Genomic DNA, 23,750 nt, shown 5'->3' with positions numbered 1-23,750 from the left:
AAGAAATCATTTCTATCTCATCAAGCAGCAAAACAAACGCTTAACGCTAGCTATATTTTCAAAACAATATATGTAAATCACTCACCTTCCTAACAGAACGTTCTATCGGCTTTTTCTCTTCATCGAACAACTCAGGTATAACCAATTTTCCAACTTTTCTTTCTTCTTTCTCAGGTTTCTCTTCCACTTCAGTTTCGATGATATCTGTCATATACGTGGATAGAAACTCTGTTCTAGATTCTTCAAGGTGAGGTGCTAAATAATGAATCAGAGAGCTATTGAGGTGATACAGTTAGCAAGCTTCCACTTAGTTTGAGCAAACATTTTTTAGACATAAAATTACGTCTGCTGTGTTTGTTTTCCTTGTTATTATGCCTCAGTGTAGAGTGAAAGATATTTCAAAGGGAAGCTTACAAACAGGAATGTGTAGTATGGCAAAATAAAATGTCTTACACTAAAGTTCTACTCGTAATTTGAAGAGCAGTTACTTTTCCTGGAGAAGATATCTCTTATAATAATACGAAGTGTATGTGACGGTCATAGTGGATATCGTCATTTTCCTTTGATGTCGCCGAAATTTTCTCTGAATTCGCCGAAAAAAGTATGTCTCAAATGCTAAATTTTATGACGTTACGGCGCGACGTCAATAACTCTACTACTAACGTCAATCTCTATAATAATACGGAGCTTCTGTCTGTGACTTTTGCAAAGTGGATAAAATTTCTTTGATAAAGTCTATAAAACATCGCCTATAAATTTGTTCTGTAAATTAGCAAACTTTGACGTTAGATCAATATTGACGTCAAAGGAAAGTATGATTAGTGAAGCCATTCCATTGCACTTTTAAATTTAAGGCTAAATAACTTGGAAACGGGTGGAAATAACTGACGTCATTTCCTGCGTGGGTAACTAGGGACTACCTGGGAACAATTTGGGTAAGTTTCCCAAACCTGGGTCACCGAATCCGTTTCGGAATGGACGGGTTGATGACGTCATAAAAAACCTTCAAACCCTAATATCTCTGCATCCGTTTGTCACAAGTACACGATCCTATACATTTTCTTCATCAGCGTTTCAAGATCTATACGATGAAGGCAACAGGCATACACATTTCTGAAGAAAAAAAATTTGTGTTCTGACAGGTCTCTGCTGACGTCAGCAAAATTTAAATGACGGTTTTTTTTCTTTGTTATCCTGTCTAAGTGGATTTCTCCACGGGCCTTATCGACTAGTCTCTTATAATAATACGGAGAGTGTGTCTGTGTGTCTGTAACAGGCAAAGTTGATATCGTCATTTTCCTTTGATGTTGCCGAAAAAAATCTTTGATGTTGCAATGTTCTTTATACCTAGCTAAGTCTCCAGTTTATATTTAAGTGACCAGCTATTAGCTGCTGTAGCTACCTTATGTTAGCTTCAGTTTTATGTTGCTTTTTACATGTATATAAGCTAATCTTAGTGGTCTTTGCTAAGAATGTGACTGTAACTTATTTTAATTGACATTTTAAGCTTAAATTAACAAGCCACAACAACTTTTAAAAAAGTATTACATAATATTTAAGAAGAGTTTAAGGACTGTTTTTAAGCAAATAATGTATTTTTCACAATTTGTGTATGCAAATAATGTATTTTTCACATTTTGTGTAACTAAACTTATATACATCGGTTACATGCAATATGACGAAACGATTTTTTATTTAACATGTAGTAATTCTGGTACCTTAAGTGTAGTGATTTTTGTTGTTCTAGATGTTCTGACTAAAATGTTTTTGTTTATGGCATTTTGTCTCAATTAAGAAAAGTTTCAACTTTTTTGAGGGAGTACAACACCGAAAAAACTTGTGTTTTTTTATATTTTGTATAAATTCTTTTGGGCAGGACTATGTACAACATACCGAAATGACTGATCCCTCTCTATTTATAAATTTGATGCGTTCCAAATCACAGTTTTTTGAAATTTTGGGTAATATTTAATGAGTACAAGATGCAAATACTGATTTTTGTTGAATCAGAAGTATTTCCTACAACCATTCTTTTTTTGCACTTTTGTGGAGAAAAAGTGTATGCAATATCATCAGAATAATTGATTTTGTTGCACATTTTGGATTGAAATATTGTTATAAAGGGCATATATCAATAGACATATATATACCAAAATAATTAAATTCTCCAAACTTTGATTTTGTCGTTCACCTCTCATCTTTTATATTTTGATTAAACTTTTGAGGAAAACCATAGGAATTATTTAGAATTTGTATTTTGTGTTGCAAATTTAGTGCAAAAATTTAACTGTTGTGAGGGAGGACCATATGCAATTATATATACTAAAAATAATAATTTGATATTCTACAAGTTGTATTTTTGTATGCACTTAAATGACTGCTTTTTCTGAGTTGAATTTGATAGGTTTCATATCAATTTTGTGGAAGATTTTATGGCTGAAGACAATATAGAATATGCCAATTGAACTGATTTTTGTTCATATTTTGATTTGCTCCTCATAAACCTTTGTGTTCTACATTTATTGTAAACTTTTGTGAGGAAGGACCATATATATATACAATGTTTTCAAAATAAGGATTTTTGTTGATTTGAAATTTACTCCTTGCTCATTGCTTTTTCGACATTTCAGGTTAAAATGTTTGGTAAAGTCAGTACGGATCATTAGACAAAAAATTGTTTTGTTAACCGGTTAATTTTTACATTTTGTGCATATTTTTGCGGGAGAGGATGGTATGCAACCAAATAAATGATTTTTCAAAGTTTAACTTTTTGTTTTTAGGTGTTTTGTGTTTGTTTAAGTTTGGCTTTTTGATATTATTCAGGTTGTATTGTTGTATAAGCATTTAGGGAAAAGACAATGTTTAAAATGCGTAAAGAACTTATTTCATAGATCTGTGCTTACTGTTGCAAGCCTTTCTTTTCGACACTTCAGATTAAAATATTGAAGGTTTTCAACATAATCACATAATAAGATGTATACATATTTGAGATATGTGTTTCTGACATTATTATTATTGTTGTCGTAACTGTCTGGGTTGTGACTGTCAATGTTGTAACTTTCTACTAACTAGATTTTACACCTTGCATGCCATTGTTTTTCATATTTTGTCTGAAGTTTTGTTGGGAGGATTTCATTCAATTTGACATTTGATATTTTGTGTTAGATTTTAAGAACTTTTTTGTTAAATTATGACTTATATACTTTCTTTTTATGCATTTTCAGATTATTTTTTTTAGTAAAAGGCATATTCAATATACTGAAATATTTGCTGATGTCATCAAAATTCAAATGACAGAACTTTTCAATTGTTTTTCTGCCTAAGTGGATTTTTCCACGGGCCTAATCGACTAGTCTTATATAATAATACGAAGTGTATGTGACGGTCATAGCGGATATCCTCATTTTCCTTTTATGTCGCCGAAATTTTCTTTGAAGTCGCCGAAAAAATTATGTCTCAAATGTTAAATTTTAGGGCGTTACGGTGCGACGTCAATTACACTACTTTAACGTCAATATCCTATATTAAATTAATGAAGCCACTACAGTGCACTTAAAATTTTGAGGCTAAATAGCTTGGAAACGAGGTGGTGACGTCAATGATTTTTCACTGCGTGGGTAACTAGGCACCACCCAGGACCAATTTGGGTAATTTTCCCAAACCTGGGTTCCCAAATCCGTTTCGGAATGGGCGGGTTGATGACGTCATCAAAAAACCTTCAAACCCTAATATCTCTGCAACCATTTGTCAAAGATGCATGATCCTATACATTTTTTTGATCAGCGTTTCAAGATCTATATGATGAAGGCAACAGGTATAAAATTTCTAAAAAAAAATTTTAAGGTTTTGACGGGTCTTTGCTGACATCAGCAAAATTTTTAATCCGTGATATCTCCTTAGGCGTTCGTCGAGAACATATGATCCTGTACATTATTTTAACCAGCATTTCAACCTCTACACATTACAGACAAAGAATAAACAAATTTCGCGAATTTTTATATCTGCATTGCACTGCTGACGTCAGCAAAACATCTAAAGCAACTTTCTTTTTATTGACCTTTTGCCTAAGTGGATTTCTCCACGGGCTTTATAGACTAGTAACACTTAATCAAGAGAAATAAAAGAGAATTAAGCGTAACAGAACAAAGTGTCGCTAATGATGCTGCAATGTTACAAAGATTATATTATTAAGAAATGCAGGAGTAACTGAATTACATTCTGCTGGGGGTATTTTTAAAGCAATCAAGCAATACCTTTATCGTCATCAAGTTGAAAATTTTGTTCTGGATCTTCCAGCCAAACTTTAGGAACAGATTCCACAACTGCTTCTTGTAGTGGCTGCGCCACAACATCTTCTAACTGATCCTCTTCTGTAGGAGTTTTAACTTCTTTATCCAATAGTTTCTCCTCTACGTCTGACGGCTCGACTTTTTCCTCACCAGAAAATTCCACTTCTTCTGGTACGTAAAAGATCGGTTTTGTGTTTTCAATCTAATCAATAAAAAGAATTGACGTCAACATTATAAATAGAAGTCACTCGGCATACGAGAATGTATATAGGAAATCATTTCTATCTCATCAAGCAGCAAAACAAACGCTTCACGTTAGCTATATTTCCAAAACAATATATATAAAGCACTTACCTTTCTAACAGAACGTTCCTTCGGCTTTTGCTCTTTATCAAACAACTCAGGTATAACCAATTTCCCAACTCTTCTTTCTTCTTTCTCAGGTTTTTCTTCCACTTCAGTTTCGATGATATGCATGCCGTATTTGAATGAAAACCCTGCGCCAGACTCTTCAAGTTCTCTCTCTTGGATCACTAAGAATATATTGAAACAAATTTCTTGAGTCATATTCATACACAAATAATACGCCATATGCATTGAGATTAGTTATCTTTTATCAGGACAGGGAAAATATAACAACAAAAAGGGTACATTGATACAACAACCAAGGTTTAAATTAATAAGCATGGAACGTCGCTAGATGTGACGAATTTAAACTAGATGGTTTTGATGCGTACAGTGCATCGATGACCATACCAAAAAATGATGTGGTTAACGCCAGCTAATAACAATTCCAGAGTAATATTTACATAGTATGTACAAGGCGTTCACAAGCCTCTGTATTTTCACGTGCCATCAACTAGTCTACAGTAATGCTCGTAATCTGTCTGGTATAAAATTCGCGTGACATACATATTAAAAGTTTTGCGGACTAAAAGCCCCAATAATAAACACTTGCTGCACAAACATATTTGAAGTAGAGAATAAAGATGGTGCTAAGGTGGAAAAAGATGGTGCTAAGATCCAAACCCTTTAACTCACTACATCTATGTACAGATAGCGGAGATAAGGTATTTCAGAATAACCACTACATAATTCGTTTCCTACCTTTTTCCTTCAGCTTTTCCTTTTCATGAGGCTCGAATTCTGCATCTGTTAGATCAGAATCTTTCGTATCATCTGTTCCTTCCTCCTCTTTTTCTTTGTCTTGATTGTAATCTACATCCGGTACTGAAAACACTTCCGTTTCCCTTGTTTCATTAATGATGAGTTCCTCGTTAACATTAAGTGTGTTATCATCAGAGAAATATGATAATATATTGATTGGAGTAGCTTCTTCTTTATTATCTTCTTCTTGTTGTTCATCACTCTCCATTATCTGCTTTAGCTCTTGTTCTTCAAACGATAAATACTTTGAAATGTCGTATTCTGGTGCATCGTCATCTTCCGGGACCTTTTCAGGTTCTTGTTGTGCTGGTCTTTGATATATATCTCCTAATTTCTGCCTATGTGACGTCAGGGGGCGCGGTACGAAAGAGGGTTCTTCATCAGTCGAATCTATAAATATTAAAATTTACCAGTTCGTTTAATAGTAACATAAGAATACAACGCAACATTGAGGGGACAATGATTTGTTTATACCTTTGTCAGTGCTGGTGTCTGATTCATCAGCTTCCTCTGCAGTAGAATCTGCTTCCTCCTCATTTTCGAATGGGTCACCATCGGGAAAAAGTTCTTCGGGTACAATTTCTTTAATGTGTACTTCATTTAAATCGTCGGGAATTTCATCTTCGATTAATACCATACGTTCGATTTGGCGAAATTCTGGCATTTTTGGAGAGATTCGGCCAGCTTTTGTGTCGTCGTCTAAACAAGACAGCAGAAAAATACAGGTATTATGGAAATGCAGGTTTTTTATGCCTATTCTTAATTTGTACCCGACTGTAGAAAAAGAAATAACCACCTCATTTATTAGGCCTGTTTCTCTGGCTTTAAATACCAAATTTGTTGTACTTTGAGGCTACCGTTAAAACAATGCATAGAGATGAGAATGGTTACCTTTTGTAGGAGACATTGGTTCATTGTAATCGTATATTACAGGCTTGATCTCAGATAGACTTTCAAACTCGATTGGTTTTTGAGTAATCGCTTGAACGTCAAAGGACTTGATTTCTTTAGGCGAAGAATAACCTTCGTCATAAGGACGATTTTCTTTTGGTTTTTCCACCACAAATTCTTGTATGGGATCTTCTTTAGTTTCTTCATCCTCTTTGTTCTCCTCATCCTCTTTATGCTCTTCTTCATCTTCAGTATCATTGATCCCACTGCTAGTTGATTCATCATCGCTGATGGCGAACTTCTCTTGTACTCCGAGCTCTACGGTGGAGACTACTGGCGTGTAACGACCAGTTATGATATCCGACTGTAACTCTTCTTCGTCGGAAAAGACTTGGGATAAGTGTTTGCCTTTCATTCGTTGCGAAAAAACCTGCTTAATCTCTTCTTGGGGTTCAACTTTTTTGGTTTCTTCAGCGCGAGCAACTTGTATGACGTGCGGCTCGGATGAAAAAACGTCAACCTTATGATACTTCTGCTGGGCTATATCGACAACATCGCCAATTGTCATAAATTCTTCCGGCAAGGACTCTTCATATTGTGCTTTTTTCGGCTCTAATATGGTGTCAACTACGACGCTTTCGCGAAGAGTTTCCTTATCGGGGATTTTTTTTATAGGTGACTGCAATGTAACATTTTCGTTGAGCTTCAGTTCCCTGTCCAAGTCCTCCAGACTTCGTTCAACCTCGAGTATTTCTTCATCGGATGGTAACGTTAGGTCAGGACGCTCATCAGGCGACTCTTCGGATATTTCGGATGACGCGTCGATTTCATCTTCCGATTTTGTAAAGTTAACTTCTTGCGTTTGAAGGGGGGCGCTTGTCACATCAACATATTTCAAGGACACTGTATATGGATCGTTAGGTTTTATAACAGTTACGTCAAATGATGTAGTGAATCGAGGCGAATCGGGTTGAGTGCTTGACTCTTCAGCGGCGGGTTCTTCTTCATTGGGTTTTTCAGATCCGGATTTTTCAGATGTTGTTAGTTCTCCGTCAGAAAGACTTTCTGTTTCGTTCTTTTCGAGTACTGGTTCTTGACTTAATATACCATCTGGTTCTTTAAAATCTACTTTTTCATCTACAGGTAAGCTTTCGACTGGTTCAACTATGACTCGTTTAACCTCTTCTTCGATACTATCAGATGTGATGCTCACTATAGAAGATGGTTCTTCATCTGAAGTATTCAGCTCATCGTCCGAGGTAACGTTTTTTACAAAAACATCAACATAACGCGGATCGAACTGCTCGACTGACTCATCTACAGAATTTATTTCAGGCGTTATCACATATTTTGGTGTAGTCATCTCCTCAACTGCATCATCTACAGTCTCCGAAGAGGAACACTTACTTACTTCTTCATCTATGGGTCCAGTAGGTTCAGTTAGACCCAATCTGAGAGAAATAACATCTGGTTGCTTGCTGATATCAATGTGATGCTTTGAAGAGAAAAGTGTATCTGCATCAGGTTCTGTTGGTTCAGACTCAACAGGCTCCACAAATTCCACGTGTATATATTCTTCATCATCATTATCACTGGATTTTAGGGTGTCAACATCGCTTTCATTGGCAGAAACATCATTGTCTGAAGAAAGTTCAACTTTTGTGGGCAGTTGTATGTCTTCCCCAAGTTGTTCGTCTTCTTCACCAGTGTAGAAAAAGGTTGGCGTATGTGAAACTGGCTGTAAGATAGTAGCTGCAACCAAAGTTTCGTCATTATATGGTGCTGGATCCTCCTCGGACTCTTCTTTTTCTCCTTCTGCAAATATATCGTCTTCGCTTTCGGCATCGCTAGCACTTTCTGGATACTCGTCCGCCGGCACTTCAACAGTGGATCTACGAAACGGATAAACAATACGTGGAAAAGCAGCCTCGAATATTACAGTGTTTTGAATATGCTCTGCTTTTTCGTGAGTTTCTCCATGCTCAACCTCCGCTAAATTTATACTTTCTATTTCTTCTACTTGTGGCTCCATGATAACATAATCACGGTTCGTTGATTCATATGACACTTCCGTAGTAAGTGCGACCACATTTTCCACGGTTAACGGCGATTCTTTTTTATTCGCTTCCAAAGTAGACTCCGTTCTCACAAATGTATTTTCATGTAATTCCGTATCGTGCAGTACTTCGTCCTTTTCAGCTCGTTCTTCTAAAGCGACAACATTTTCAACTAAAGAAGGCGTCTCAACAAGGTCGTACTCTATAATGTCGACGTCAGAAAGAGTGGAGTCGTAGGTTGTCTCTTCTTGTTGGTCGGCGACTATCTCGTCAAGCACGGGAGAAGATTCGACAATTTGTTCAGTCGCAACGCTTACGATTTCTTCAACTGAAAGACAACAACGTAAATATATAGAAGGTTTAACTTTAGATAGAAACATTTTTCTTTCTGTTCGTTATGACTCCTAACGTCAGTCGCCATGACAACGCTTTAACAAGACTTATAAATGCTAAGCCATACCGATCGGCGAAAGAACCAAAACATAATTTAAAATTCTTTAACGGGTAGCAAACAATAATGGATGATTTTTTGCTAAGCAACGATTAATTTTTCATACCTGGTTCATCGTCATTAGACGATTCAAACGACGAACTTTTATCGGTTTCGTCAAGTTGGCCGCACACTTCTTCTGAGGTAGATTTCTAAACGAATGAGAATTTCCAATATCTGGGCGTTTCTATATTTGGGCATTCTAGTTTCGAGCGTAGCGAACTATATTTCATTTGATGTTGAAATCAGTGGAATAATATGATATTGTGGGACTTTGTAAGCTTTTCCTGTTACTTTTCGAATTTTATAATAATTTATAATACTATTAGTAATTACTCTATTACACAAACAAATTTCTTAAACTTCGGTAATATGACCAGCTAATAAGCGAGACCAAATATACTAACCTTCTGTACTTGAGACCTTTCTTCATCAAAGCTTGGTTGGTCAGGTTTCTTTACGGTGATAACAACATATTCGTCAATGGTGGCATTTGAGCGAATGACTTTCTCTAAGTCGGATGACGGTGCGTCAAGTCTAATTGCACCTGGTTGGAAAAAATTAATGTTTAAATTGTCAATGAACAAAACTATAAATGATTTTTTTTATTCTTTAGATACTTTTGTATTGATGCATGGAGCCGAAAAAACAAGATTTTCCCAAAAACGGTTTGGAAAATACTTGGGGAATGATATCATGTTAACAGTGGAACAAATTCAATTGTAAGAAACCTCCTCATTTTTCCTATCATCTAACAAGACGTATGATATACGCAAACAACCTCGCGAATAAAGTTTACAAAAAGCTGTCTATCAAATTGGGATTTTTGTTACGAAGTTAGACACGACATATTTTACTATTCAGATACGCAATAATATTTGTTACACACTTATTTTTCAAAATTGATTTGTGAGACCTTCCTGAACGGAAAATTCCTCGAACTTTTAATTTTCGATGGGTCCGTCTTGGGTGAACCGACTGACAGGAAAAAGAAAGACCACAAACCCACAAACCCCCAAATTTGCGAAATTCATTAATTCAGTTAATTCTGCCTACATTCACTTTTAAAAAGTTTGGTGGAAACACCTTTATTTACTAGTTAGTTAAACAAGTGTTTTGAACACTTGTCTTATCTTTTTAAAAAAGAAAAAAGAAAAAAAAGTAAAAAAAGTTACCAAGATGAGATTCGAACACACGACGACTCCCGTGTCGGTGCTCAGAGAGGCAAAAATTTCCATTCTTGTAGGACGCATTTGCGTTTTAATACAAGCTCACGAGCTTGTAATAAGTCGATCCACTTTTTCAAAGAAGCAAATATTTTTCAGAAATAAAATTAACAGACTTATGGAAAAGTAATGAAATGGGAAGACGCCTCTTATTTAGTATACAGGGGCGGCACCACTAAGGTGGCTGAGGAATGGGGGGGACTCCACAATTTTTTATGCAGTGACGCTTACCAACGAAATCAGTACACAACAACCAGGACCGAAAAAGCCGTTTTACGTGTTTTAGGACTCTAAAAATGCGTTGGCTTCCAGGGGCTTCACCCTTGGACCCCATCAAAGGGCTTACAGCGCGCCCTGGACCCCAGGTACAGTGTCCCTAGGTCAAGTAAGATTACATTTTCACTTCTCTCACAGAGGATATACATCAAGGAATAGAGTTAATTTACCTTCTTCTGTACTTGACAAGAATATCGTATTCTTTTCATCAACTTCAACAGTTAAATTTTCTGGCACAGCTGGACTTTCTTTTTCGTCGTTATTATCCGATGGTGTCGGTGTGATGTCGCCGTCATCGGATGAATACTCACTTTCAACTGGTTCGATTTTGACATGTTCTACTTTAACTTCCACAACTTCAGTGACATCAGAGGGAAGGTGTTCGGTTAGTTTATCTTTGACTGGCTCAGGGAAGTTTATTTTCTTCTCGTCAATCTCGGATTCTTCGTTGACACTAGACACAAAGTCGTCATCTTCTTCCGTCACAGTGTCAATACAAAATTTGGTCTTGTCACGATGTTGCTCATCGTCGCTAGAATCTGATTCGGAGAAATCCTGATGTTGAACTGTTTCAATAATTCTAGTATCATCTATCACTTCAACGTCATCATTTATTTTAACATTCTTAGTTGTGCTTTCCTGGTCCCTGTCATGGGGGAAGAGATCATCTTGAAATAAATTTTCTGGAAGGCTTTCAACAGTAAGTTCATTACGCTGAACGATAATTTTTTCAGATGTCTCTGGCTCCTTAGCCTCCTCCTTTTCAATTACATTGATTTCTTTAGCTTGTGAATTTAAATTTTCCAGTTCCTCTTCACTCGAGGAAGACGAAATATCATCTTTAGTTTCTGGATAACATTTCATAACTGGTTCGTCATCTTGAACGACAATTTCTTCAAACACCTCACTTTCTGGCTCTCCAGTTTTTTCCTCTTCAGCTGGACTCTGTACTTCCGGTTCTGAACCGACATTCTCTGTTTCGTCATCGCTAGAAGAAGGAGATAAGGACTTTACTTCGTCAAGTTCAGTTCGTGAAAAACTCACATTCTGGTGCTCTTCCATTACAACTTCTTTGATCGTGATCACATAGTCTGTGTCTGGTTCCTCCCTTTGAACGATATGAGTAGACTCCTCCTCGACATGCTGGAAATTGTCCTCTGACTTATCACCTGATGTTGTAGAAGACGTATCACTGGGATTAGTTATTGTTAACTCATAGTTCTGGACTATGATTTCATTAGCAGTCTGTTCCTTTTCTTCTTCGGAGGAGGAAGAAAACGATTCTAATTCGTCATTTTCAGATTTTGGAACAATGTTTACAATTTCGTCCTCCTCAATGATAAGTCTCTCGATCACAGTCGCATAATCCACTGCTTGTTCGTCTTTCTCAGTTATATACGTTATCTTCATAACATCCTTTTTAAGATCATCAACTTCGCCATCGCTTGATGAATACGACGATGTATCATCGTGGTGTACAGCTTCTGGATAACTTTCTGCTATTGGTTCATTATCCTGACCGATAATCTCCTCAAATGTTTCACTTTCTGGCTTCATTTCCTTTTCCTTTTCAATTAAAGTAACTTCTTCAGTTTCCTCTTTCAAAATTTCTGATTCCTCCTCACTGGAAGAGGAAGAAAATTCTATTTCATCAATTTCGGGTTTAGAAACACTTTCTCTTGTCTCTTGTTCTTCAATAACAACTTTTTCGATTACAGTTACGTGATTCAATTCTGAACTTTCTACTTTTGTTTCGTATGATGTTTCTTGTACTTCCTCCTTTGGGTCTTCTTTCTCGTCCTCAGTTGATAAAGTTGATGACAGATCGTCTTGGGGTTCAGGTTCTGGATAACTTTCGACAACTGGCTCAGTATCCTGAACGATAATCTCCTCAAATGTTTCACTTTCTGGTTCTTTAATCTCTTCTTTTTTAATCACAGTGACCTGGTCAGTCTCTTTATTTACAATTTCCAGTTCTTCCTCACTGGAGAAGGAAGAAGTTTCTATTTCATCAATTTCAGGGTTTGAAATTTTTCTCGCTGTCTCGTGTTCCTCAATAACAACTTCTTCGATCACAGTTACATAATCCAATTCTGGATCTTCTACTTTTGTTTCGTATGATGTTTCTTGTACTTCCTCCTTTGGTTCTTCTTCCTCGTCCTCACTTGATGTAGGTAATGACAGATCGTCTTTGGGTGTGGTTTCTGGATAATTTTCAACAACTGGTTCATTATCCTGAACGATAATCTCCTCAAATGTTTCACTTTCTGACTCTATTTTCTCTTCCTTTTTAATAACAGTAACTTCTTCAGTTTCCTCATTTAAAATTTCTGGTTCTTCCTCACTGGAAGAGGAAGAAGATTGTATTTCATCAACTTCTGGTTTGGAAACACTTTTTCTTGTCTCGTGTTCTTCAAAAACAACTTCTTCGATCACAGTTACGTGATTCAATTCTGGACTTTCTTCTTTTGTATCGTATGATGTTTCTTGTACTTTCTCCTTTGGGTTTTCTTTCTCGTCCCCACTTGATGGAGGTGATGACAGATCGTCTTGGGGTTCAGGTTCTGGATAGCTTTCGACAACTGGTTCACTATCCTGAACGATAATCTCCTCAAATGTTTCACTTTCTGGCTCTATTTCCTCTTCCCTTTTAATTACAGTAACTTCTTCAGTTTCCTCATTAAAAATTTCTGGTTCTTCCTCACTGGAAGAGGAAGAAGATTCTATTTCATCAATTTCAGGGTTTGAAGTTTTTCTCGCTGTCTCGTGTTCCTCAATAACAACTTCTTCGATCACAGTTACATAATCCAATTCTGGATTTTCTACTTTTGTTTCGTATGATGTTTCTTGTACTTCCTCCTTTGGTTTTTCTTCCTCGTCCTCACTTGATGAAGGTGATGACAGGTCATCTGTGGGTTCAGGTTCTGGATAGCTTTCAACAACTGGCTCAACATCCTGAACGATAATTTCTTTAAACGTTTCTTTTATTGGCTCCTGATGCAAATTTGCTGGATCATCTAAAGAAGACCCGATGTGAATAATTTTAACTTCTTCGTTTTCGTTTTTTTCCTCCTCATCAGAATAACTATTTTTAGTATCAACTGATAGATCGTGTGTAGTTGGATCTATTTTTTCATCCATAACCGGTTCCGGCTTCTTTTTTAATTCAATCTCATTGTCCTCCTCTGTTTGAGGTTTTCTTTTTCTTGACTTCGTCTTCTCAGTCACAACATCATCTTCGTCAATTTCTTTTGTTTCCGCTTCTGACAATTCTTCAACACTGTTTTTATCAAATTCTTCGTCTTGTATTATCTTTTCAGGTGCATCAACAAAATCAACGATGACATATTCCTCGTCGTTACTATCCTCTTCCACTGACACCTCCAGCATACTGAGTTGATCAGGAGCAAGATGGTGGGGGTGGTGGTGATCATCACGAACAGTGATAAATGTTCTACTTGATTTATCTAAAATTTCAGAAAACTCTTCCACGATGGTAACTGCCCCAATGTTTTTATCTCTTGACGAAACTATAACTTCTTCATCAGTTACCTTGGTTGTCCTCTCTTGTGAATGGATTGTTACTCCACCAACGTCGCGTTCTTTGGATTTCACAGGGACTTCTGTGGTGCTTTTCCTTGTCGTGTGCTCAAGGTTGTGAACAGTGACACTTCCGACATCGGCGTCAATGGGTTCTACCACAAACTCCAGTTGTGTTGTTTCAGGAGGAAACAAGTCCTCAAACGCGACGTCTGTTTGCACGTCTTGGAATCGATCACATGGAATTTCTTCTTCTTCAACAGGTTGTCTAATAGAAACAACCATTTCATTGCGATCCAAAGTCTTCTGAAACTCTTGTAAACTTAGTTCAACATCGCTTTCTGGCATACTCCCTTCCGATAAGGTCTCTTCATCTTCGTCAGAATACGAAAGAACATGTGGAATGTCAGTGAATCGCTCTTCATCAGAGGAGGTACCTTCTGTCGTGGTCGCATATTCATCGGTGGTGGTGTCCAGAAAATCAAAATGCGACATGCGAAATTTCCTGTCTGAAGATTCAAACGAATCCCTCCTGTGTTGTGTTCTCTTGTACATGTATTCACTTCTTGTTTCATACTCCGTCTTCTCAAGCAGCTGCCGGTCCTCTTCCACATGGAAGATTGAACTTTTTGATGGAACATAACTCTCGTGCAGGACTAGCTCCTTTAAAAGGTTATCTTTGTCGGCTGTTCTTTTCCTTCCAGACATACCAACGTCGTATACCACAGGCAGTAGTACCTCAGCAAAAGATGTGTCCTCATCCGTCGAAACCTCTTCGTCAGTAGATGATTCATACTCGCTGCTGAACACTTTACTTTCGTGAATAATCATTTCTTTAGTCAGTTGATCTTTCTTCACCACCCTTGGTTGCTTTGGTTTCACCGCATCCTTAAGAATGGGTGGCATGGCGTCTACAGTGCTGGATTCTTTCATTCCTTTTTTTTCTTCTTCCTCTTCTGTTGTAGTCTGCTCATGTTTGATGATTTTCACGGAATTCTGTAAACGCGAATGATTGTGTAAATAGATGAAATATGAATATTGAATAAACGAAAACTGTCCAAAGTATGGAGAAAATTGAAGACCTTTGATTATCATATGAATAAACACAACAATTTAAGATTAAACAAGTAAGATTAAAGGCAAAATTTACGAAAATGAAAAAACCTATGCGATTTTAAATTATACAAATAATATCCAACTGACCCTGAAATTAGTAGTTTGTGATGCTCTGATGACAGTTTCCAACGACATGACACGCTCTGATTGCGTCCTGGTTGTCTTATCTTTTTCCACCTCGATGTATTCTGCTTCAAGTACCCGTACATTACGACCTGGATTACGTAATCGAGTTGTGATTGTTTGTCCTGTGGAAAATTCACTTAGTTCTTCACCCGGCGGAAGTTGCTCTTCTGGTAATAAATCTAAATATGTAAAACAAGATGGTCAATAAAATTAATCCCATATCGAGGTAATAAAATGTTCTATCCCTCTGAATGTTGTATTGAAGTCACTACAAGGAGACAGAATATATTTTTCCGATCTTAAACAGAGTGCAATCTTCCTAACTTGAAGCATGGTCGAAACCCCAAGGAGACAGGATATATTTTTCAAATCTTAAACAGAGTGCAATCTTCCTAACTTGAAGCATGGTCGAAACCATTATTAGGCGAATCCTGAATACGTGACTAAATTTTAAAAGGTATTAATTGAGTGCTGGCATGGTGATGGTTGTAATTAAATAACATAACACTAAATGTTACATTGCCATGATATTGGTATGGTACTCGCATGGCGTTGGTCAAATAATATCTTACCATCCAGCTTGTCAAAATCCTTCTGCATATCGCGTATGTTCTCCACTACAGCTTCTGTTACTATGGTAATATCCTCGTATTCTTCTTTCTTGTCAGTGTCTTTTGGATGACTTTTATAATCTGCATAAAAATGTTCTTAGGTGAGGTCCTATGACACGATGTTTAAGGGGAGGGGGATACCAAACCCTTTACGTAGGCCATTTCAAACGTTTATTTGTTACGTGCTAACGCTGTCGTAGGGCGTGGTTATTTCTAATTTTCTTAACAATCTCTAATGCAAACATGATCACAAAGAAAAAAAGGATTATTTTTACCTGGTCCTGTTTTAACAACCACAAAATCATCATCAGTGTTGATTTCAATCACGTCTTCTGGTTTCGGTAGTAAATCTTGATAGTCGTCTGACTCGTACACCTCAGATATCTCCTCGTAATCAACGGATCTACGTCTTCGTAGGATGACAGTGGTGTAACTATCAGTTTCAGTTGTCTTAGAGTGTACTCTTTGAACTTTATTTGGCGGTTTTGTAGACTCTCTATTCTTGTCATTGATTATAAATTTCGTTTCAGTAAAATCAGCTGATCTCTCTATTTTTCTTTTTAGATTTTGAAGCTCGTTGCCATCGTCTTCGAAAACAAAAGGTTGGAATTCAGGCTCTTGGAGCAACGAATAGGACTCTACCACAGGCTGCACCATCTCAGTATCTTCCGGGTTGGAAGGGTCAGAGGGGTCTGTGCTGTCAATTAAAGAACTTTGAGAGACGAACTGAACAAGGTGTCCTCGTTCTCTCCTTGACTGGGAAAGCGTATTTTCCATATCGATTAGCGAAACAGGTGGAACAGAGGCACGTGTCGTAGTGCTGCCTTTGGGTTTATCTGTATACGGAGTATAGATTCTTCTTGAATTTGGACGAATCCGAATTTGCGGTGGTCGTTCTAGCTGATGTGTCTTATACATCACCTCGTCCGTTCTAGAGCTTTGCACTTCCTTAAGCTCATCTTCAAGTTCCTTACCGTGTTTCTTCGTGCTTGTGATACCATGAAATTTAATTTCCCTTCCTTTTCGCGTGACAGGGATGTTCTCCTTGTCCGGTAGATCCTGAAAGGGTGACAAATCAATGTGCACAAACTGGTCGTCATCAGATGTCGAACTTTTAGGATCAACTGAAGATTGAGAGTCTTTGCTGCTCATACGATGCAATTTTGTAGTGAGAATCACATTAGGAACTTGTATTTTCCTCCTTGCTAAAGGTGAGTTCGTTATGGAGTCCTCTATGATATCATCAGACTGTGATGAACCGAATAGCAAGGGTATTTCAACTGGACCTAAAATTAAAATAAAAACACTCGGTTTTTTTAATTTTTGAAATTACACTGTTTTGTGTGTCCAGCAAGACAAATAATGCGAAATATACCTAACGGTTGCTTTTTCTGCGGGTTACCAATCATACGGTTGCGTTCTTGCATGATTTGATTACATTCAGTTCGAAGCTCGTTAATGACTGTTTGTTTGGTTTCTTTGCGAAACCAAGATGGCGTGGAAGATTTTTTAAAATGCTGCTGGTTGATTTGCACAGCAAGAACAGACGTCACCTGAAGATTACGTGTAAAAAATGTGCAGATAAATACGTAAAACGGGGCCGTGACATCGTAGGGTACAAGGGCTCAACCCCGGTTCCCAACGCCCCAAAATACAAAAAAAAAAAAGATTTTTATTGATAAATTTGGTTAAATTTAAAATTTGGTTTGGAGACTTGTGCAGAGGATGGGTTTATACCCAATCCAAAATGTTAAGATATGTTCGCCTCTGCCTATCCCCTGCTCAAAAATTGTGCAGGTCTACTACATCCTGTCAAATAATGGTTTAGTTGACTGAAACTTACTTTTCTGCCTTTTGGTTTATCTCCTTCTGATTCGGATGATGTTGTGCTTGTCTCACGGTCTCCAGGTACAGTATGAACGTCCCTTTGACCTGGTCTTGTGATTGTTCTCGGTCGTCTAAAGCACAAAACTTGGCAATAACAGTTTCAAGCAAACAAAAAAATCAGTCTGTGGTTTCATTGGCAAGCGTTTCCCCACTAAATCAATGTTTAGTCTGCAGACTTTCAAATCAAATCAAATTAATACTGAACAATCCAAAACAGATTGCTTAATTGTACAAAAAAGAAATGGAGATTACAATTTTTTTAAATTTGTGATGAAAATCTGTATATACGTGTAGTGTGATTATTTTCTTTTACCAGATTTTACGTTCCTTGTGTCCCACGCACCAACCATCTCTGCGTCGACAGCTTCTCAAGTGTTTTGTTTTTTTCTAACGCCTGTGCCTATCCATTATTCCTAACCTTACTCCAAATCTTATTATTTAGACTTTTGCTACTACGTTTTAGAAATTTATTACATGCTAAATATATGTATATACTTTTTATTATTTTTGAATATCTTAAGTTTAGGGAGAAGAACTGTTATAACTGTGGAACACGAAGGAAAATAATTTTAAATAAAATTCGCATGTTTTGTGAACAGCTTGTTCAAACTCGAGATATTCGAGAAGCAATGTTTTGTGGAAAGAAAAATATATGTTTTTAAAAGCAAGGAATCATGTGAGCTGTTTGATTATATTATCACTGTTCTTCCAGACAAACACATGCGACCCATAGCCCCCTTTTTAACTGTTATAAATGTGACCATATGAAGCATTACGTAATCCTCCTCGTTCCAAGAGCTCTTTAAAATAAACCTAAAAAGTAGCTTTTATCTCAAAGAGCTCTGGGGACAAAAATGGTATTACGCCATTTTCTACTTACTACAGCGTTTTTAAGTGGTAAAAAGGGGCGTTGAAAAACCATATGTTTGTTAGCACTGAATCAAGGTTGTAGACTAGCAGACACAGTAGACTTGAGAGAGGAATTAACATGGCTTAAATTTTTGATTGATAAAATTATATTTTATACGGTTTGTTCATGCAAAAAAAAATCAGCTGGCCAGACATGATGTAGAAAACTATATTATCGGACAAAATATATCACGCACAAGTGAAGAAATATTTTATGAGTGGCTAATCTTTTTTCCGACAAATTATTTATTAGAATACTGACTTAAAATTTGAGCAAAGAGTTGTTGAGTATTTTACCGTTTACCTTGACTGAAAACTTTAAAATGGACATTTTATCTATGAGTGACAACTACTTAGCCCGACGGATAATCTTAACAACCGAAAATATTGTACGCATTTTTTTGTCTATTAAGGTAGTAATGACTGAATCGTGTGAAAATATTTACGAGAATTCGGTCGCCGCTACTTACAGCTACCATTTTTTGTTACGCAAGCATCATAATATAGAGATAAAATGAAGACAATCCAATTACCTTGTCCAATGTGGTGATCGAGTATTTAACCGTTTGACGGTTTTCTGCTCGTTTTGCTTCAATAGCGGTTTGCTCAAGTATAAAATTTTAGACGTTAGTTGTCGTTGGACGTGAAACGAGGCTAACACTTCCTCCAAAGTCCGAACTCTGTTGGTAGGTATGTCTTCAGTCGGAGCTTCTTTCGTCTTGTATTCAATACATTCACCTCTAATATAGGTCTCTATCCCACTTTGCATGTCGTTTACCTTGCGAAAGTTTTGCACAACGCTGAATCCTAGATCAGGAAACGACTTCGAAACAACATAAAATTCAGTTTGGACCCCCTTTTTGCACATCAGATCAGTGTACTGAGTTATCTCCGTGATGGAACCATCGGGTAACATCAATGCTCTGTTAGGCTCTTCATCAGCTGGATGTTCTCGCATAAATGCTTTACTTGGTGAGATCACGTTTTGTTCTATCGTGTATGGCGTGCGATACCATTCAGCGTGACTTGATGGTCCATTCCCATGTCCTAAAATTGAAGAACAACTAACTATTTGAACTAATTGTTTTAGACAATCATAGGTATTGATGACTGTTAGGAGAAATTAAACGATCTCATATCTCGTTGATCTCATTCCTATTAAAACCATATATTTATTCAAAAGATCCATTATGACACTGCTAATTTTGAACACGTATTAAAACTTCTTAGCAGCTTAAATTCTAATATATTCTCCAGAACCAATTTTGCCTGATAATTTTATCTGCTTAAAAAGTTTAAAGAACTGGTCTGAAGATACGAGAAGACAAGACGAGACGAGAAGACAAGACGTCTTCTCGTCTCGTCTCTTCTCTTTCCGTCTTCTCCGTATAATAAGGCGAAAATCCCTGGACACAATGGTGCGTCCGCCGTTACTAACAGCTACCATCTTTGACTCACATACGAAAAGTCGGATAACTATAATATAGATAACAATTCATCTTGAAAGCCGTAAAACTTCTGAAGGTCAAATTGAAACCCTCTGTAAGACGTATCGTGTCAGTAAACTCTCGAAAACACTTATAACATAAGTTATGATGTAGCATATTTACAACCTCGTTCCCATGGCATTTTGCCTTGTTGATGAATTGGATAGCGGCGAAAAGCTTGGTCACTCCGTAATAACGGCTCAGGAGCCACAAGGCCCTGGAGACGAGGTTGGGCTATTCAGTTGTAAATGTTTATTATTTTACGAAATAAAAAAAGAAAAATTTTTGTGAACGGGAAGAACAGATGAAACGTATTTTTCAGATTCTTTTAAAAACGTAATTTGGCATTCTACAAACACAGGCAATGTTGGTAGAAACAAAGATGCTAGTGTCAGCATAAATGTGTAGACAGTATAAACACCAACCTAGGTCCCAGAACTACTTGTCCTTTTTTTTTATTATTAAAGCTAATAGGTGTGTCAAAAAAGAGATAAGAAGCACGGGAACGAAGATGCTTGACGTTCAATTTTTTCCGTTGTTTACCTGTCCAAGTTTTCAAACTGTTTTTATCATTAATCTTTCTATTAATCATAGAATATTGATTTCTAAATTTTAAATATTTTAATCTCCTTAACTGAACGAGTAAATAGACTCTTAATTTCACTTGAGCAGAAAATAGATTTTAAAAAAAAGGTTGTCAATTCAGTTTAATTTCGTATTCCACGTCTTTATTGTCTCTTTATTGCTTGCGTATGGTATTTTCTTTCAACCGAATTAAATGAATTTTAAATTCTTGTAGAACACCACACATTTCTGAAGGTAAAAACAACAAAGTTAACAAACAAATTTGTGCTCAAAACTATCATTCGCGAAAGCCGCCAAGAACAAAGAGATCCTTTCTTAGTAAAAGGTGATTTTCCACTCAAAAGCAAAACGGATCAGAATGAAACAAGACAAATACTTAAATTTGATTGGCTAACTTCTAATTATTCTTTTGTGTTTATAATTTTTTTTCGCTCCTGCCCGCAAGGAAAGTTGAAATGGTTTCAACTTTTAGTTTGGTTCGGAACGGAAGATTTTATCAACCAATCAGATTTCACACTTGTCCGTTCCGATCCGTTCCAATCCGTTTTTGAGCGGAATTTTTAAGAAGCTTGAAAAGCAAGGAGAATAACATGAACGTATCTCGTACGAGCTTGTACGCAATTTTATTATTGAAGCCGAGAAGATTTCACATCATTTCGATTTTGACTATTAAAAAAGCATTATGCCTCCCTGCTCCAAAAAATAACTTTTTTTTTAAAAAAGAAAATTTAATTGCAGCATTGGCGAGTTTAAGACTGTTATTAACCAAGCTTTCTTTAAGAATCCAAGCTTTTTAAAATATGAGGAAAATCATCCGCCGAACTTTGTTCCTCCGAGGTTTTGTAGAGCCTATAAAAGCTCATAAGAGAATGCGTCAATGCAATTTCGATAAATGGGGAATTTTAAAAGAAAGCCTTTTACCAGAATTTTGCATTTTACCAGATGTGTATTTCTCAGTTTTATCCTCGTGAGACAGCTTTTTCGCGAACGGAGTCATTAATTACAGAATTGCTAATTAAGAATTAGTACAGGACCAAATTTGAGCATAAGAAACGTACCAAGTATGAAGGTGCGTTTCTGCCATAAGTAATTATTAAAGTCATTTTCAAAGCCAGCCATAGCCTGGATTGGATCCATTTGGACACCCTCGCGAAACTGTTCAACTTCAGCTTGCGATTCATCTGTAGCGTCTGGATACACATAAAACGCGTGAATATACTTCGAACCATCTAGATAACAGAAATTCAAAAACTTGAAGAACAGGAAAAATATGGTAAAAGTAGCTAGCAAAATCATACTCGCTCCCAGGACGTCTTGATCCCTGAGCTGTTAACACTTAAAATATAGTAGTAATAGAACTTCATTTATACTTTTTTGGAAAGTGGAGTTATTGCTTTCCCGAGGGCATCTTGTGACTTTCCTAGATATCAGAAAAGATACAAGATGCCCTGGGGCCAAAGTTGTGTTTTTTAATTATAATACTATGGATAATTTTCATGCCTTTTTATACTATACTATTATTTCAAGGGGGAGGCAAGAATCGTTTCCAGACTGCTTAATTTTTTTATTTTCAGCATAATACAATACCCTGAATATTTTGCTTTAATTAAGTTGTTGTTTTTGTCCCCAGTGATTATAAACTTTTCCACCACCATTAGTTCGACTTTTGTGTAAGTCACTAAAGTCAAAAAACAACAGCCGTTTCGTAGCCCCTTTAACGAAACATCTTGTGTAAGCAAACGAATGCAAAAATGCATAATGGTCAAATGCTTAGGTCTCTGCACCATTCGATCTCACCTAAAAAACACGTGCTACTGTTTTTGTGTAGTTGAATCACGAATTTGCACAGTTGTTCAAAGCGAACTTACCTGTTGGGTATCCGCCCTCCGCCATTATTTTCTTCTGTATTTTTAACCTAAGAGAGAAACAAGAAGAGCAAGATAATTTTTGAGGGCAGTTTAAATACACGTTTTTTTAAAAGCAACATTTTGGGAGAAGCGTCATTGGATCATTTTCGTCGCTTGCTGACAGTTTAATTTGGAAACCAGATCAATGTGTGTGCTAATTAATGACCTTTAGTTCTATCACGTGTTAGTTGTATGACTTTAGATAGACTTCTTTATATTTACTGAGCAATTAAACCGTTTTTTAGAGGATTTGAGTCTCAGGTTGCTAAAGAGCGTGTAAGTCACAATATTAAGCCTATAGTATAAACCAAAAAAAATGCATATCTGTCGAGTTAGATCACAACTTTTTTGTGAGTTCTATACCTTTTCCTTTCAGACATGTGCATAGCTTATGTCAAAAACCGAATCAATGAAGTTACAACAATAATAAATACGATCCTGACGTGTTACTGACGTGTTACCAACGTGTTACTGACGGATTTTAGTCGGCAAAAAATATGACAGAATTAAAAAACGGACACACTTACCGTTAAACTAAATATGCAATTATTTTTCAGTATTTTCTCATATTAATTTTTCTTTATTTGTTAATTCTGTGTAAACTTTTAATACAAACTAAAAATTGCTTTCTCGCACCACAAATCTCTCGTTAAACAGGTTGCTTTTCTGCAGTCAAGTGACTTGTTTTGTTGTTGTTTGAACCTCATTATTTTGAAGAAAAAAAATGTTTTTATGCAAAAATACAAATTAGATCTCATCAGGGATCTATGATATCATTGAAGTTGTATTCAACCAATTAAGTCCAAAAGAACATGAAATCAACGCTAATTATCTCTGAGTGGCCATGTCATTCAAATTATTAAGTCTTAGAAAAACATATGTAGTGCAGTGGTAATATGCATGCAACAGTAACATTACGCGCCACGGCAACATAGAAACCGTAACATTACGCGCCACGACAACTTGGAAACGGTAACATTATGCGCAACGGCAACTCAAAAACGGTAACATTACGCGCAACGGCAAAATAATAACAGTAAACTATTACGCAAGTGTAACAGCGCAACGGCAACTTTACACGCCAACTTCGTCACCACGGATTCTTGGATTAGGCGCTAGCGTTTTTGACATCAGGCAACACGGCAACGTTACAACGGTAAGAAAAAACAGCATACTTAAAACCTAG

At 36.7% G+C, this 23,750-nt stretch overlaps 1 protein-coding gene across 1 annotated transcript in view; it reads right to left on the bottom strand.

Moving 5' to 3' along the window:
• LOC130630398 (titin-like) overlaps positions 1-23,269 on the bottom strand; it is a 44,291-nt gene extending 21,022 nt beyond the window's left edge. The window contains exons 1-18 of the mRNA XM_057443890.1: positions 23,092-23,269; positions 22,526-22,572; positions 21,716-21,886; positions 19,119-19,632; positions 17,633-17,747; positions 17,165-17,342; positions 16,065-17,075; positions 15,751-15,870; positions 15,140-15,357; positions 10,567-14,932; positions 9,302-9,441; positions 8,962-9,046; positions 6,348-8,732; positions 5,931-6,155; positions 5,397-5,846; positions 4,644-4,822; positions 4,254-4,491; positions 86-255 (exon numbers count right to left, since the gene is read on the bottom strand). Of these exons, the coding sequence (XP_057299873.1) occupies positions 86-255; positions 4,254-4,491; positions 4,644-4,822; positions 5,397-5,846; positions 5,931-6,155; positions 6,348-8,732; positions 8,962-9,046; positions 9,302-9,441; positions 10,567-14,932; positions 15,140-15,357; positions 15,751-15,870; positions 16,065-17,075; positions 17,165-17,342; positions 17,633-17,747; positions 19,119-19,632; positions 21,716-21,886; positions 22,526-22,550 (10,590 nt within the window). The 5' untranslated portion in view covers positions 22,551-22,572; positions 23,092-23,269. The remainder of the gene's footprint in view (positions 1-85; positions 256-4,253; positions 4,492-4,643; positions 4,823-5,396; positions 5,847-5,930; positions 6,156-6,347; positions 8,733-8,961; positions 9,047-9,301; positions 9,442-10,566; positions 14,933-15,139; positions 15,358-15,750; positions 15,871-16,064; positions 17,076-17,164; positions 17,343-17,632; positions 17,748-19,118; positions 19,633-21,715; positions 21,887-22,525; positions 22,573-23,091) is intronic.
• Between the last annotated feature and the right edge of the window lie 481 nt (positions 23,270-23,750).

Source organism: Hydractinia symbiolongicarpus, chromosome 2 (assembly GCF_029227915.1).
Source record: "Hydractinia symbiolongicarpus strain clone_291-10 chromosome 2, HSymV2.1, whole genome shotgun sequence".
NCBI lineage: Eukaryota > Metazoa > Cnidaria > Hydrozoa > Anthoathecata > Hydractiniidae > Hydractinia > Hydractinia symbiolongicarpus.
The sequence above is the reverse complement of the archived record's forward strand: the minus strand, read 5'-3'. Positions and strand labels throughout refer to the sequence as shown.